At 41.6% G+C, this 16367-nt stretch overlaps 1 protein-coding gene across 1 annotated transcript in view; it reads left to right on the forward strand.

Annotated features, from left to right (window-relative positions):
- The window catches only part of LOC143973922 (fructose-1,6-bisphosphatase 1-like), a 35494-nt gene extending 21042 nt beyond the window's left edge, over window positions 1-14452 (forward strand). Inside the window, exons 2-7 of the mRNA XM_077474819.1 lie at window positions 300-462; window positions 1229-1321; window positions 3515-3655; window positions 10668-10805; window positions 12267-12386; window positions 13895-14452. Coding sequence (XP_077330945.1) covers window positions 300-462; window positions 1229-1321; window positions 3515-3655; window positions 10668-10805; window positions 12267-12386; window positions 13895-14086 — 847 coding nt within the window. The 3' untranslated portion in view covers window positions 14087-14452. The remainder of the gene's footprint in view (window positions 1-299; window positions 463-1228; window positions 1322-3514; window positions 3656-10667; window positions 10806-12266; window positions 12387-13894) is intronic.
- The last annotated feature ends 1915 nt before the right edge of the window (window positions 14453-16367 follow it).

Genomic DNA, 16367 nt, shown 5'->3' on the forward strand with positions numbered 1-16367 from the left:
TTGTGTAAAAAGGCTGTTTGATCCTGTCTTCTCTGAGCCTCCCCTTCCACAGTCCCCAATCCATCTCCTGATAGTACGGAGCCTGAGGGGGCACTCTGCACATGCTCAGTTTGATTTTGTTTTCTATATTTTATTGTGAATAATGTATGGGTTTGTGAGATTTTCAAATCATTGCATTCTGTTTATAATGTATGTTGAGTTTAAATGGCGTCCCAACCTTTTTGAAATTGGGGTTGTACTTACTTACAGTTGGAGTTGTCATAAAGGATGGTTCTCACATGGAGTATTTTTGTTTTTAGGTACGGCATCGCTGGATCCACCAATGTGACAGGGGACCAGGTGAAGAAGCTGGATGTTCTATCAAATGATCTGGTTGTTAACCTGCTAAAGTCATCATTTAGTACCTGTGTCCTTGTATCAGAAGAAGACCCACATGCACTAATTGTGGAGCCTGAGACCAGGGTATGTGCACAGGCTAACTGTAGCTGTGACTTCCTGATATGCTTTGAACATGTATGCAGTAATAGCAGCTATCCAATAACCAGAGGGCCTTTGTTATGTGAAAGGTTATATTTATGAATCATTTATAAAAGCTGCTGTTCAATTCTTGAGAAATATTGAATATCTTTTAAAATATTATAAACAACCCTTCTACATAAATCCTCACTTTTATTGGATTTGCACATAAGCTCTAAGGAGCAGGGCCCTCTGATCCCTCCTGTATTGAATTATATTGTAACTGTACTGTCTGCCCTCATGCTGTAAAGCACTGCAGAAACTGTTGGTGTTATATAAATCCTCAATAATAATGATAAATAGCATTTGGAGGCAGAAGATGCACAGTTGTGTTCAGCAGACGGGCCTTTTCTAGGCTGAAAACAACTGTCATCAGCTCTACTACAGTGCCCTCTAGTGTTTGAATATGTTATTACATTCTCTCCTAGTTTCCAGAAATTGAGGGATAGAATACACAAGTAAATTACAAATATTCTTTAACTATGTATGTCATAAAAATCAGTGTGTAAATGTAACTGTAGGATAATTGTGTAAAGGTTGTATAGCGGTTGCTTGCTGAGGTGCAAATCAAAAAAATCATTTTGGCATTAAATTGGTTATATAGTGACTACTAGTTCAGGCTTGTTGATTTGCTGATTGTACGTAAAATACCTAATTATGAGCATGTCCTCTGTTAGATTTCAAGCTGTAAATAATGTTTAATGTTTTGCAGGGTAAATACATTGTGTGCTTTGATCCTTTGGATGGTTCTTCAAACATTGACTGTCTTGCATCCATTGGCACAATCTTTGCCATATATAGAAAGGTAAGGATTTCCCAGAGGTTTCATTTCCACAATGGCTTCCTAGGGATAAAAGGGTACGAATAAATAGAGCAAGTGGGAGATGCTGTATAATGCTACCACTGCACATACCAAATAAGAGACACTATTTAGCTATCAGTATGTAAAGTCTATGGGAATTCAAAAACATTATTTTTTGGACTTGAAGAAGTAGTTTATTCTCATTCCATTACTGCTTCTCCACCTTCAATGTTAGACCCCTTTCACACTGGAGGCATTTTTCAGGCGCTTTAGTGCCAAAAATAGAACCTGTAAAGCGCCTTAAAAATGCCTCATCTGCTATCCCGGTGTGAAAGTGCTTTCACACTGGGGCGCCGCGCTGGCAGGATGTCAAAGTCTTGCAAGCAGCTGCTTTGAGGCGCTGTGTATACACCACTCCTAAAGTGCCCCTGCCCATTGAAATCAGTGGGCAGCGCCTCAGCAGCGGCAGTTTGAGGGCGCTCCTCAAGCCTTTATTCAGCTGCTAGCGGGGGTTAAAAGCTCCTCTAAAACCACAGTAAAGTGCCGCTAAAACTAGTGGCGCTTTACCCCCAACGCCTACGCACTGTCAGTGTGAAAGGGCTCTAAAAATCATGGTCATTTTTGACAGTTTAAAACAGCAGAAAATTGCAAATATTGAACATTATGATACTGGGTTTGTGTTTGCATGGTTCAACTCCATTCTTTTGCATTTTTCTCTTTTGCTGACACCCCACACTGGGGGAGATTTATTAAAACTGGAGAGTGCAGAATCTGGTGCAGCTCTGCATTATAACCAATCCGTTTCTAACTTTAGCTTGTTCGATTAGGCCTGATTCACACCTATGCAGTTTTAGTGCTTTTTGCATTTTGCAGATTTGCACTACAGTCCATTTAACATGGTTTCCTATGAAATATGTTCTGTAGTGCAAAATGCAAAAAGCACTAAAACTACATAGGTGTGAATCCAGCCTTACACTTTGATAAAAAACCTGGAAGCTGATTAGTTTCTATGATGCACCAGATTTTGCACTCTTCAGTTCTATTAAATCTCCCCCTTTGATACCTGCTTACCACACCAGACATTGGGGTCAAGAATAAAATAACGCATGTGGAAACAATTGTGCAAATGTTTAATTCACTAAGAATTGTGCAGGATATAACTACTGCAGTAAAGTTCAGATTTTTGCGGTAATTACCACATATTTTCATGTGGTAATTTATTGCATTGAGCTGGATACTAAGAAGCAGGCTGGGAGGCCACCTTCCGCGTCCCTAACAACAGATGACTCATCAGCTGTCAGCAGGTTCCCCATAAAGAATACATGCCAGCAATTCAAAATTAGGAAACAAAACAGCATGGGGTCCTCCCTCCCTTTCCAATGCCCTTCGGGTCTAGCGGCGATTTACTGTCAACGTAGCTGCGGCCGCAGTCTGAAAGCAGCCTTAAAGTGGTTGTAAAACCGTAATTTTTTTTTTTTTTAAAACCTGCAAGACAAAGGCATAATGAGCTAGTATGCTATGCATACTAGCTCCTTATGTATTACTTACCTTACATCGAAGCCCCCACAGCCGTCCTCGACGCCCCCCCCCCCCCCCCGTGATTGGCCAGAGCCACGATGACGTCACTCCCGTGCATGCACACGGCGAACTGGCGGTAACGGCACATCTAACTGAAGCGACGTACCATTGTTTCAGTGCGCATGTGCCGATCACTTTGGCACATGCAGACACAGGGGGATATTTCCTAAACAGTACAGGTTTAGGAGACATCCAGGGTAGCTACAGGTAAGCCTTAATAAAGGCTTACCTGTAGCATAAACTTATAAAAATGGATTTACAACCACTTTAATGTGTTTAATACTTTTTCCCTGTGTCATTCTATTTTATTACACAAAACTTAATTTCTGAATGTATTTGTTTTGGTTTCTTTGCATGTATGGATTGCATAGGATGTTACCAACATGCAGTGACAATTTCATGTCAATAGCACCTTTATAAAAATATTTCCCTAGAAAAATGGTGACGTGCTCAATACTTATTTTACCCGGTGTGTGTATGTGTGTGTGTATATGTGTATATATATATAATTACACACACATTCATTTAGCAAATGATTGTCTTGTTATTTATTGTTACAAAATGTACCCCAAGTTTATAAATGAAAAAATACATTTTTTTTATTGATTTTTGTTTCAGGTGTCAGATGGTGAGCCTAGTGAAAAAGATGCTTTGCAACCAGGACGTGACATTGTAGTCGCAGGTTATGCATTGTATGGAAGTGCCACAATGCTTGTCCTTGCCACAGAGTGTGGAGTGAATTGCTTCATGTTAGACCCTGTAAGTTCTATGTCATTTCTATACATATATATATGTATAAATATAAAACTTGTTTTGTACAAAAATATACTTAATACACGACAAATGAGTCACAGAGTATATGAATTAGCTATAGAGAGCTTACCTGTAGGTAAAATTAATATCTCCTAAACCTGTACGGTTTAGGAGATATTCCCTTTGCATGCAGCCACTGACGTCATACGGTGCATACTAGCTCATTATGCCTTTTCCTTGCAGGTGCCGCTTTAACTGACAATTGTGCGGTCGTGCAACCCTGTACCCAAACAAAATTGATGTGCTTTTTTTTTCCCACAAAAAAGAAAAAAAAACCTGTATTTTTTTTATTTTTTTTGCTATAATAAATATCCCAAAATAAAAATGTAAAAAAAAATATTTCTTCATCAGTTTAGACTAATATGTATTCTTCTACATATTTTTGGTAAAAAAATCATAATAAGCGTATATTGATTGGTTTGCGCAAAAGTTATAGCGCCTACAAAATAGGGAATAGATTTATGGCATTTTTATTTTTTTAGTAGTAATGGCAGCGATCTGTGATTTGTAGAGGGACAGCAATATTAGGCGGACAGATCAGGACCATTGACATTTATACAGTGATCAGTGCTATAAAAATTGACTGATTACTACTGTGTAAATGTCACTGGAAGGGCAGGGGTTAACACTAGGGGACGATCAAGGGGTTAAATGTGTTCCCTAAATGTGGGGAAATGGGACTGACTGGAGGAGGAGAGAGAGCGCTGTTCCTAATCACAAGAACAGCACATCTCTCTCTCCTTCCCTGTCAGAATGGGGATCTGTCTGTTTACATTGACAGATCCCTGTTCCGGCTCTCTTTCCCACGATCGCGGGTGGACATCGCGGCCGCCTACCACGTGAACCGGGTCCCCTGCACGCGCCTGCTGTGGCTCTTAAAGGAGCCGGCATACAGCTACGGCAATTTGCGGGAAAGAGCCGACTTGCTGCAGTATAATGTTGGCGGCTGGTCGGCAAGTGGTTAAATACATTAAGGGGGTGAATAAGGTTCAGGAAGGCAGTCTTTTCAATATGAAACCAAAATCGAGAACACAGGGACATGACCTCAAATTAACTGACGGAAAGTTCAAAACTAATCTTAGGAAGTATTATTTTACTAAAAGGGTAGTTGATTGGAATAAACTACCAACAGAGGTAGTGAAACAGTCAACAGTAAACGGCTTCAAACATGCTTGGAACAAACCTAAATCTATAGTCGGACATCGCGGTTAATGGGGGGAAAAAAAAAACTTGATGGACTACTCCGTCTTTTTCTGCCATCACTTTTTTCTATGTTTCTATAAAGACAGCACATCACTGGCTCTATTTTTCTGAATGAAACCTTCCACTGGGGAATGAGGCACTGCAATAAGCCATTCACATCTATGTATGCATCTCAGTTTAGAGATGTGTCACTTAATTTTTAAAATCTTTATTAAATCCACCCAAGGGACTAAGTACGTGTAGCACCTGGTCGCATTCTGATCCTTGGCTGCCTTCTTCATTAAAAGCACATTTTTATTTATTTATTTATTTTTTTTTTTTTCCAAGAAAAGTTTTATTGTAAAAGTTGCATAAAACTTACAATTCAGCACATCAGAGCAGTACAGCACAGTGATGTCAAAGTCGATTAATAACCAAGGAACAATGAATGAAACAAAACACATGTCTACAAGTTAAGGCAAATACCTTTTAGAGGAGACGAGGGTCATGAACACACTGCCCCGTATACCTAAAAGCTCCTCTAGATCAAGAACCGACACAAGGAAAATTTGAGCAATGCGTGTTGATAGAACAAAACAGGAAAAGTACGTGCTAAGGCATGCGTAACAAACTCAACAATGGGTTTTCATGTGTCAAGCTTTAAGGTGACTGTAAACTTTAATGCCCAGGATCTTGGGGATTTAATTGGTAGCAAATATGCCGTATTACCATGCCGGGAGAGGTGTGGGGGTGCGGTCACGGACCCCTAGCGACCCCCCCCTGTGAATGCTACCCGAGAATACACATATATCTAAACACCAGAAAAACAAAGAAAAGAAAACAAACAACAAAACAGGGGAGATGGAGGGGAACGGGAAGAGAAGGGACATGGAGAGATCCAAGAGTGACGCATGCAAGGGGGGTACCCAGACTAGAAAGTAATTGCCCTACTTACACACGTACACGCCAGATATGTTACCACTTCTAAAGGATGACAGCTGCCCTCAGAGCCAGCCTGAGGGTGGTAGGGGGGGCTATGCCGTATTTACCCTAAGCTTTCGAAAGCTGGGGATGCATTCTCTCATTGTGAAAGTAAAAGTTTATATTCATCAGATAACTTAAAGTGGTTCCAGCAGGACCATATCTTCATGAATTTAGACGCTGTGTCTTTAGCTTGGTGGATGAGATCTTCCATTTCCGCAATTCTAGAAATGCGGTTGAACCAATCCGCAATTGATGGCACTTTCGTGGAGTTCCAAAATGTGGGAATACACATCTTGGCCGCATTGATTAGGTGGAGAGCTAATGAACGATGATAAAGATTAAAGGGGATCGAGGAGTGATGTAATAACATTTGCCCTGGAGTGTAATCTAAATGGTAAGTCGTGATCTTGGAAGTCAGTCGGTGTACAGTTTGCCAAAAGGGTTGGAGTTTAGGGCAGGACCACCATATGTGTAGCATGGAGCCTGTATCCTGCGAGCAACGCCAGCATTTGGGGGAGATAGTCGGGGAGATCTTGTTCAATTTGGTCGGAGTTTTATACCATTTTGAAAAGATCTTAAAGCCATTCTCTTGGGCTGACACATTAATAGAACCTTTATGAATCAGCGTGTAGATATTTTCCCACTCGTCTGGGGAAAGATTAAGGGCAAGATCTCTTTCCCAGCTTCGAACGGCCACATTAGATTTAGGATCATGGGTCGAAAACAGCATCGGGTAAATATTGGAAATTAAGTGTCTTTGTTGTTCCGTTTGCAAGCACAAATTTTCAAACAAGGTGGGTTGTCTAGAGAAGTCACTGCGCTTATGGGGATCAGTTAAGAAGTGTCGTAATTGGAAATAAGTCCACATTGGGCAAGCGCGATCAACATTCCGTGAGGGGATATCAGCCTGGTCCAAAAACGACCCCGCAGAAAAGAAGTGTCTTGCCTGCATCTCGTCATGGGGCCAGAATTCCGACAAAAAGGAGGTTGACATGCCCGCACATTTTTATTTCTATTTCCTCAGGCTGTGGCTTCGGCTCAGGCTGAAGCCCTGATTATGGATTTTCCTATAGGGGAGCTACATCCCAGCCATGTAGTCACTGCCCTCTCTCTAAGATGCCTACTGTGAACAGCTGCACAGCACTGACCATTCACAGACTTAAAGTGATTGTAAAGTCTCTCGTTTTTTTGTTTGTTTTTTTTAAATAACAAAAAATGTCATACTTACCTTCTCTGTGCAGTTGATTTTTGCACAGAGCAGCCTGCATCCTCTTCTTCTCGGGTCCCACTTTGCTGCTCCTGGCCCCTCCCTCCTATCGAGTGCCCCCACAGTCAGCAGCTTCCTATGGAGGCACTGGAGCCGAGTCATAGCTCCCTGTGTCCATTCAGACATGCAGCCCCGTCCCTGCCTCCCTCTCCCCTGATTGGCTGACTGACTTTGATTGACAGCCGATGGCGCTGCTGCTGTGTCTCAGCCAATCAGTAGGAGTGTCCCAGATGGCTTAGGCATTCGTGGACATTGCTGGAGAGAGATGGGGCTCAGGTAAGTAATTGGGGGGTGCTGGGGAGGCTGCTACACACAGAAGGTTTTTTATCATAATGCATAGAATGCATTAAGATAAAAAAAAAAAAACTTCTGCCTTTACAACTCCTTTAATGGTAAATGACATCAGTCAGTGCTGGCAGGGCTGTGTGATAGATCTGCAATTGCTATACACAGTACTGAATGATTCATCAAAAGCCCCACAGTGCTGGCTGATTGCCCACAGTTGAGAATGAACAGTCAGTGCTGTGTGATGGATCTTCTGGTGCAGTGTATGTTTATTAGTAGCTGCAGATCTGTCACACAGCCCCGCCAGGGCTGACTGTTTACTAGTGAATTTGTGAATGAACAATCAAGTCAGTGCTGCAGGGCTGTTTGATAGACCTGTCAGCACAGTACATCAGATGCATGCTTGACACGAATGCCGACATGCAGCACACCAGGGATTACGGACAATATCATTCACAAAACAAGCAAAAGATGCATGCTTGACATGAATGCCGACATGCAGCACACCAGGGATTACGGACAATATCATTCACAAAACAAGCAAAAGATGCATGCTTGACACGAATGCCGACATGCAGCACACCAGGGATTACGGACAATATCATTCACAAAACAAGCAAAAGATGCATGCTTGACACGAATGCCGACATGCAGCACACCAGGGATTACGGACAATATCATTCACAAAACAAGCAAAAGATCAGTCAGTTCTGTGGGGCAATGTGATCTATCCATTACTGCAGTGTATGTTTACTAGCAGCTGGCAGATAGATCACACATCCCCACTATGGGGCTGTATGGTAGATATAGGGCTACTAGTAAACATACACTGCAGGAACAGATAGATCACATTGCTACTTAGCACTGACTAATCTTTTTCTTGTTTTGTCAGTGGAGTTGACCTCAATCCATGTTGTGATGCATGACGGCACTCGTCCCAAGTATGCACCTGCTGCTACAAGCATGGTCTTATAGCCCTCATTATTAATTCATCTTCTTATTAGTAATGTGGTTGGACAGTAGTGAGTGGAGGGGGAGCAAGCTGTCCCACCACACTGCTTAGCAACCGCTGGGCAGAGCGGATGAGACCAAGACTTATGCCCCGTACACACGATCGGATTTTCCGACAACAAATGTTGGATGTGAGATTGTCGGCTGAAAGTCCGACCCTGTGTATGCTCCATCGAACATTTGTTGTCGCACATTCCGCCAACAAATGTTGGCTAGCAGGTTCTCAAATTTTTCGCCAACAAAACTTTGTTGTTGGACTTTCTGATCGTGTGTACACAAGACCATCGCACAAAAGTTCACGCATGCTCTGAATCAAGTACGAGCAGGAAGCTTTCGGTCTTGTAAAACTATCGTTCGTAATGGAGACATCACGTACGTCTTGTACGTCACTACGTTCGTAATTGTTGGCCAACATTTGTGTGACCGCGTGTATGCAAGACAAGTTGGAGCCAACATCCTTCGAACAAAAATCCACGGTTTTGTTGTCGGAAAGTCCTGTTGACTAGTATTTCATGATTATGTGCATACACCTCAAACATTGTAGTAGTATGGACATATACTTATCTAGATCTGAGAGATTTTGTACAAAAGAGGTAGTTCAATCCGCAATACACATTTATTTATAGGGTTACATAATATATAAAAAATAACACTCCAGACAATATTTACAACACAATGTACAGTGTAGGTCCCCTGGCTTACATGATATTTACAAATTACTCACAGAATCATATTTACAATACAATATAAGGTGCACAAAACAAGTGAAGTAGGCCTCAAGCCTGCTAAATGTCAGTTGCTCTGTTACGCCTCCGTGGAACAACAACAGGTTCCAGTGAGGCCTGTTAGACCCCTTTCACACCAGGGCGTTTTGCAGGCACTATAGCGTTAGAAATAGCGCCTGCAATCCGCCCTAAAAAAGCAGCACCACTGTTTGTAGTGTGAAAGCCCGAGGGCTTTCACACTACAGCGGTGCGCTGGCAGGACGTCAGGGAAAAGTCCTGCCAGCAGCTTCTTAGGAGTGGTGTGTTTACCGTTCCTCCACCGCCGCTCCCCATTGAAATCAATGGGGCAGCGATGTAATACCGCCGGCAAAACGCTGCTATTGCCCGGCGGTTTTAACCCTTTCTCTGCCGCTAGCAGGGCATAAAAGCGCCCCTCTAGCGGCCGAAATGCGGCGCAAATCCGCCACATATCCGGCGGTAAAACACCGCTAAAAATAGCGCTGTTTTACCACCCACGCTATGGGCGGTGTGGTGTGAAAGGGGTCTAAGTGAGTTTAACTGTGTGCAAAAAATTAACAAACGGTGGGCCGTAACCCGCTCACCAACTGGATCGGAGTTTTGGGTGATTTTGATCCGGCAACTGTAGCTTGCTTCTGTATCAGCTGGGCAGATGCTGTGTGTCACTCCGATGACAAGATCTGGTCCTCTGATACTCCGATAAGCATCTCTGGGCCTCGTCAATCTGATCACCAGCTCTCAGGCTCCATCAAATCACCTTGCAAACAAGCAGGTTCGCAATCCGTGGTGACTCTCTGCAGCTGTCTCCCGGAAACCTCCTCACAGATCCGCACAGGCAGCCAGCGAGGTCCCAAGAGACCTAAAATGGCCGCTGCTGTCCCTTATAACCCCTACCCAGCATGCACTGCGTAAGAGAGTGTTCATGGGTAGGTCACACATGGACTCCTGGGTAACAAGGTCAAACTTCAGAATCCAAAACAAACAGTCACTTCCTGTACCAGTCTTTAGGTTGTTCTGAGGTAAATGATAAGCAGGTGTGTTACCCATATTTGGTCACTAGATGGCTCTAGTGCGAAACCACAGTAGTGTCCATATACCTCACATTAAAGCATGTATAATCACATCAATAAACCATGATGTCAGCGCTACATTACTTTAAACATTTTCTTCTTTAAGCTACTGAGGTGTGTAAACTGCAGGATTTTTACAACAGAGAATCAAATTAGATATCTGGCAATATGCAAAAAGAATCCTAAAGCTTCATCTCCTGGTTCAAAGGAATAATTCAAAATGTTAACATGCAGTATTTCATATTTAACTAAGGAAAATTTGTTTTAAAATGTAATTTAAGTGCTGACCATAATTAAAAAAATATGCATAAAGCACTACATGTCCCTTTAAGCATATCCGTTTTTCTCTGATAAATGTAAATAAAGCTCTACAATTAAGGTGTGATGACAGCATATATTACTTTATCAATTTCTAGGCAATTGGAGAATTCCTTTTGGTCAATAGAAATGTGAAGGTTAAACCAAGAGGCAATATCTACAGTCTAAATGAAGGCTATGCCAAATACTTTGATGCAGCAGTCACAGAATATCTCCAGAAGAAGAAATTCCCAGAGGTATGTTTAAATGGTAACGACATGAAGATTCCCTATAAGCACAGACAATGTTGATGCGGGAATCCCTCCTGCCGGGCAATTGTCTTCTACCAGTGCGGGAAGCCGTCCCCACCTGGAGAAGGCAGTGATTATTGCTAGCAGCTATACACAATTTGAATCTCGGCCGGTTCCTGCTGAACCGGCCAAGATTCGAACCGTGTGTGGTCTGCCTTAGACTAGTCATAAATGGGCAAATGTCTTCCTGAGACTAAGGGCTAGCGAAACCTGATGACACTCCTGCAATCATGCAACTCGATTGATATGCTAAAGTGGTGCATGTCCTGTTTAGCTGAGCAGAGGAAAGGTTTAGGCAAGTTCCACTGAGATTTTCCTTAAAATTGTGTTTGATAATTGGTAGCCATCCATTATCAGACATACTTATTTTCAAAGTTGTTGGAAAATCTCTGTGTAAGTTGCCTAAACCATGGTATATGGCAGATGATCACATGAAAGCAGGTTCTCATTCACCTTTAACCTCATAGTAGTTTGCCACTGTGCCATTTAGGTAGTACTGCTAGATAGAATACTACATAGCATAGTTTTTCTCTGCCACCCCCAAAAATTTCAAGGTTGGTGGAAAATCTAAGTGTAACTTGCCTAAACCATGGTATTAGGCATTGTACTTTACTGTACCAGTACTGCCTGACCACATGAAAGCAGATTTTCCATGACCTTCAACCTCATAGTAGTTTTCCACTGTCTAAAGCAGTGTCTCCCAACCGTTTTTCAGTCAAAGCACCCTTTGTGTATAATTTTAATCTCGAAGAATCCAATTCTAAATTTAAAACTAAACTTATAGTTTTATATAACCCAGCAACATCCACACATGTAGGACACCCAATGCTAGAAGTTTATTCTTCCAAAGCAAATATACCTTTGCCAACTGGTACTGACTAGTATTTCAACCTTTCTCTTCTCCCTCAGTTTTTCCCTTACTCAGCTAATATGACCCAATGCTGATGGAGACGGACAGGGAAGGCACAAACAAGGATGCTGTGCAGGCTCCCGACATCCTCCTTATTAACTGATGACGTCATTGGTTATTAGGGTGCTGGTAGCTGGAAGGTTGTAATAGTGCACAATGAAAACCTGTGGCTTTGTCCAGGCAGGCTTAATCCATCTGCTGACTTGTATACACGTTTTGGGCAATTTTATAGGCATTTTACCAAGGCACCCATGAAGGGACCCTGGGTGAAAAACATTGGTCTAAAGTACATTTTTAATAACTGTCTCTACATTCGACCAAACAGAGTCAGAGTCAGAACTAAGGAGGAAAGAGGGACAGACAAATTTGGTTTAAAAAAAGGGACAGTCTCTCCAAATGAGTACAGTTGGGAGCTGTGGTTTGCAACAAGCCTTAAAAAAAAAAAAAATGGTGTACCACAGTTATGATAGATATTCTGTATTTTTCTCTTGTAATAGGATGGCAGTTCACCGTATGGAGGACGATATGTTGGTTCCATGGTGGCTGATGTTCACCGAACACTGGTTTATGGAGGAATATTCTTGTATCCTGCAAACTCTAAAAGCCCAAAGGGAAAGGTAACTTCTGTTTTTTTCTGTATAAAATAGCAAGGGGGTCTTTGTGGATGTCCACTAATGTATGTTACCATGTAATGTACAATGTAATTACTGTATATACATTGAACACAACTCTTCTGTAAAAGTCACGCCTGTTCCTAAATAGAATTAAAGTATATACACAAATGCATATTTTTTTCTTTGTTGACCTTCATTTATCTTCTGGTAAATAGAACACAATGTACTCTTATGCCCCGTACACACGATTGGATTATCCAATGGGAAATGTTGGAGGTAAATCCAACTGTGTGTATGCTCCATCGGACATTTGTTGTCGGACTTTCCCCCAACAAATGTTGGCTAGCAGGTTCTCAAATTTTCCGCCAACAAATGTTTGTTGTCGGACTTTCTGATCATGTGTACACAAGTCCGTTGCACAAAAGTCCATGCATGCTTGGAATCAAGGATGAGCCAGAAGCACTCGGTCTTGTAAAACTAGTGTTCGTAATGGAGATATCACATACATCTTGTACGTCACTACGTTCGTAATTGTTGGCCAACATTTGTATGACCATGTATATGCAAGACAAGTTAGAGCCAACACCATTTGAACAAAAATCCACGGTTTTGTTGTTGGAAAGTACAATTGTGTGTACAAGGCATAAGAGGAACTTGAAACGCTCTGAATTACTGTTATTCCCTTACCTTTAAGATTTTAGCGGCTGTGCTTATGTGAGTAAAGTTTATATGATCAATTTACTACCATCTACCAGCTGTACACTCTTCTTAAAGCAGAATTCCACCCAAAAGTGGAACTTCTGCTCATTTGTCCACCCCCCCTCCTCCGGTGCCACATTTGGCACCTTTTGGGGGGAGTGGGGAGCGGATATCTGTCTTTGACAGGTACCCTGTCCCCACTTTCGGGAGACCAGGCCACAGCGAATTACGTCAGCAGCCGGGCCAGTAGGAAAGCGCAGCATTGCCTCGAGCTAGACAATAGGGGCCCATCATGAAGCCTTAATGCTTCACTGCCAGGTTCCCTTATTGGCAATGGCAACAGCAGCACCCGACAGATGATGAAAATACCAGCTGTGGTGCCAACATCGCTGTACTCCAGGACAGCTAAGTGTCCTATTATTAAAAGTCAGCAGCTGTCGTATGTGTAGCTGCTGGCTTTTAATTTTTGCAGGATTGGGCGGACCTCTGCTTTTAATAACTATTAAGTGGGCTTTAAAGCCACTTACCTGCTCCTCAAGCAGTGTAGTATCAGGATGTAGATCGGAAAAATCTAAAAATCACAAATTCTCATATGCATATTTTGTTTTGTATCAGTAAAACAAATTTATTGAAACTATGGGATCAGTATGACATCCAGCCAACTAGCATTTTTGGAAAGGTCAGCAGTGACAGGTTATACATTTTTCATGTCACAGGTATATTTCAAAACCTAAAGTCCATTAACATGTCATACATTTTAATCTTCAGTGTACTAATAATGATTTAATCCTAATGTCATATTTGTTTAACAGCTGAGGCTTCTGTATGAGTGCAATCCTATGGCGTTTATCATGGAAAAGGCTGGAGGACTGGCCACCAATGGACTGGAGAATGTGTTGGACATAGTTCCCGAGAATATTCACCAGAGAATGCCCATAGCCCTGGGCTCTACAGAAGATGTGAAGGAGTACATAGAGATTTTCAAGAAACATGCCAAGAAATAAAAAGCTGCTGGACTGAATTCCATGAAAGAGGACCAAAGAATATAATACTTGTCTGTGTTTTATGATGAGCGGATCAATTCACCTACAGTAGGGTTCTGATTCACAGCAAGTAAATCTCTGTGGGTCAGCTTTTCACTGGGTGAATCAGTTTACTTGGTGAACTGGTAAAGGGGTCCTTTAAACTTCATACCAATTCATTTGACAGGGTGTCTGTCAAAGCAATATTCAGTGTCTGCTCTTCTGAATGGTTAATGGAGCAATCGCTTATTATTATCTGTTATCTTTCGTAGATCCTCAGGAACACAACTTTCTAAGATTTGTCAGGACTGCTTAAAAATGTGAATAAATTTTTATATTTACCTATAACTAAGTCTTGTGTATTTCATTAGCCTTTCTTAAGAGTTTGTAAAGTCAGCTACATGATACGCTACATTAGGGCCGGGGGCATAGAGAATGTGGAAAACCTCAACGCTTGCCCCACTGCTGCAGGTAAGCAGGATGTCCTTCTTTAATTCTGCAATTATCAGCAGTTTTACAGGTGCTGCTAAGAAATTGTATAGGTTTCCTACTATTTTACTTTCTCCACGAAAGTGGAAAGTTTCTGTAATTTCCTGTTAATGATTGCCTTTCATTTTCAATATGCAGATATGTGGAAATGGTCCATACATAGAACCCCTAATCTACATTGCCCAATGCACTATGAATCTATGCTTTAGTGCAGTGGTCTCCAAACTGCAGCCTGTGAGCCGAATGCAGACCTTTGCTTGCTTTTATCAGGCCCTTGGAGCACTACCCATCTTACTGACACCAATAAGGAGACACCATTCCTTCCACTGACACCAACAGTGGGGAATCATTCTTTTCACTGATACCAACAATGGGGCATTTTTCCTTCCAATGACTTTAATGATGGGGCACTATTCCTCCCATTAATACAAAAGATGGGGCACTATTCCTCCTTCTACTGATTACAGGCTCTATATCATTTTTTTTTTTTTTACTCCCACTGACGCTGGGGCATTTTCTACTCCCACTGGCTATTGCACCCGCTTCTTTAGATGATTCTAAAGAAGAAGAATTATATACAATGTTGGAACTGGGCCTTTGTTTATGGTAAATGTGGAAACTTCTGATCGCCACAAATTAGATCATACATGACCTTTAGTTCAGAAACTTTATGCAATATATATTAATTTTAAGAATCACACCTACTGTGTGATCCCTCTGGACAATAGCTTACCACTCCTATTCTCAATAGTATATTAAACCACAAAACATGAAAATAAATAAACAGGAATAAAAATAAAATATGAATAAAATAAATTCCTATACCATACACCTTGAGATTGTGTTTTTATACTGCAAAATAACATGCAATACCTGAATATCAATAACGTTACTCAAATATTTCAACAACATATGGTGAATAGTGGTGGAGACTGAAGTGATGGGAACCTCCTAAATACAAAATTAAAATACAGTACATCAAGGAGTCCATAACAAACGATCCACTTAATGGTATCCATTAGAGGGTCCCGTTAGGAGCACAATGCCATACCCACAGTAGTTGCACCACGTGATATCTGTCACCAGCAGTATTAAGCTCTCTCCTTCATATTTGACTTAGAAAACAGGTCACTGCATGCCTTGCCCACCTTGGGATTAACTCCACTTGTTTGAGATATTACTCAGGTGTATCTTGGATCCAACAGCTCCTTTTGCTCCACTGTATTAATATTATTAGACATTCATAGCTCAAACAGAATCAAAGATTGGCCATCATCGCATTTTGTTTCCATAATTAAAACTCAATCTTTTTAAAAAAAAACAAATAGATACACTCACATGAAACTGTGCACTTTAAACTGTGCACATGGATATATGGCTTGTCAGTATACAGTGTACTGCCCCCTCAAACACCAGAAAATCGGCATCACCTAACCCTGCATATCAGCATCACATCCAAGCTCAGCTTGATGACATCACTGCCCCTTTCATGTTTTGCCACTAATCATGTGACTTCCTCAAGGATTTATTGACCAGGACTGATCCTTTGCAACAATGACTTAAAGTGGTTGTAAACCTGAGACATGAAATATGATCAAAGCATATCCCTCTATAGTGTATGTATGTTTTAATTAGAAGCACTAAGTGTAATTTCTGTCTGGTGCCCTGCTCTTCTCCAATCAGCCTGATTCACTGATTCACCTCTGACAAATTTTCCTGACACCAAGAGAAAAATGGTGACAGGGGAGGGAGCACCAGCTGATTGACAGCTTCA

Source organism: Lithobates pipiens, unplaced genomic scaffold (assembly GCF_037356315.1).
Source record: "Lithobates pipiens isolate NorthernLeopardFrog02 unplaced genomic scaffold, aLitPip1_a1.2 Scaffold_13, whole genome shotgun sequence".
In the NCBI taxonomy this organism is placed as follows: Eukaryota; Metazoa; Chordata; class Amphibia; order Anura; family Ranidae; genus Lithobates; species Lithobates pipiens.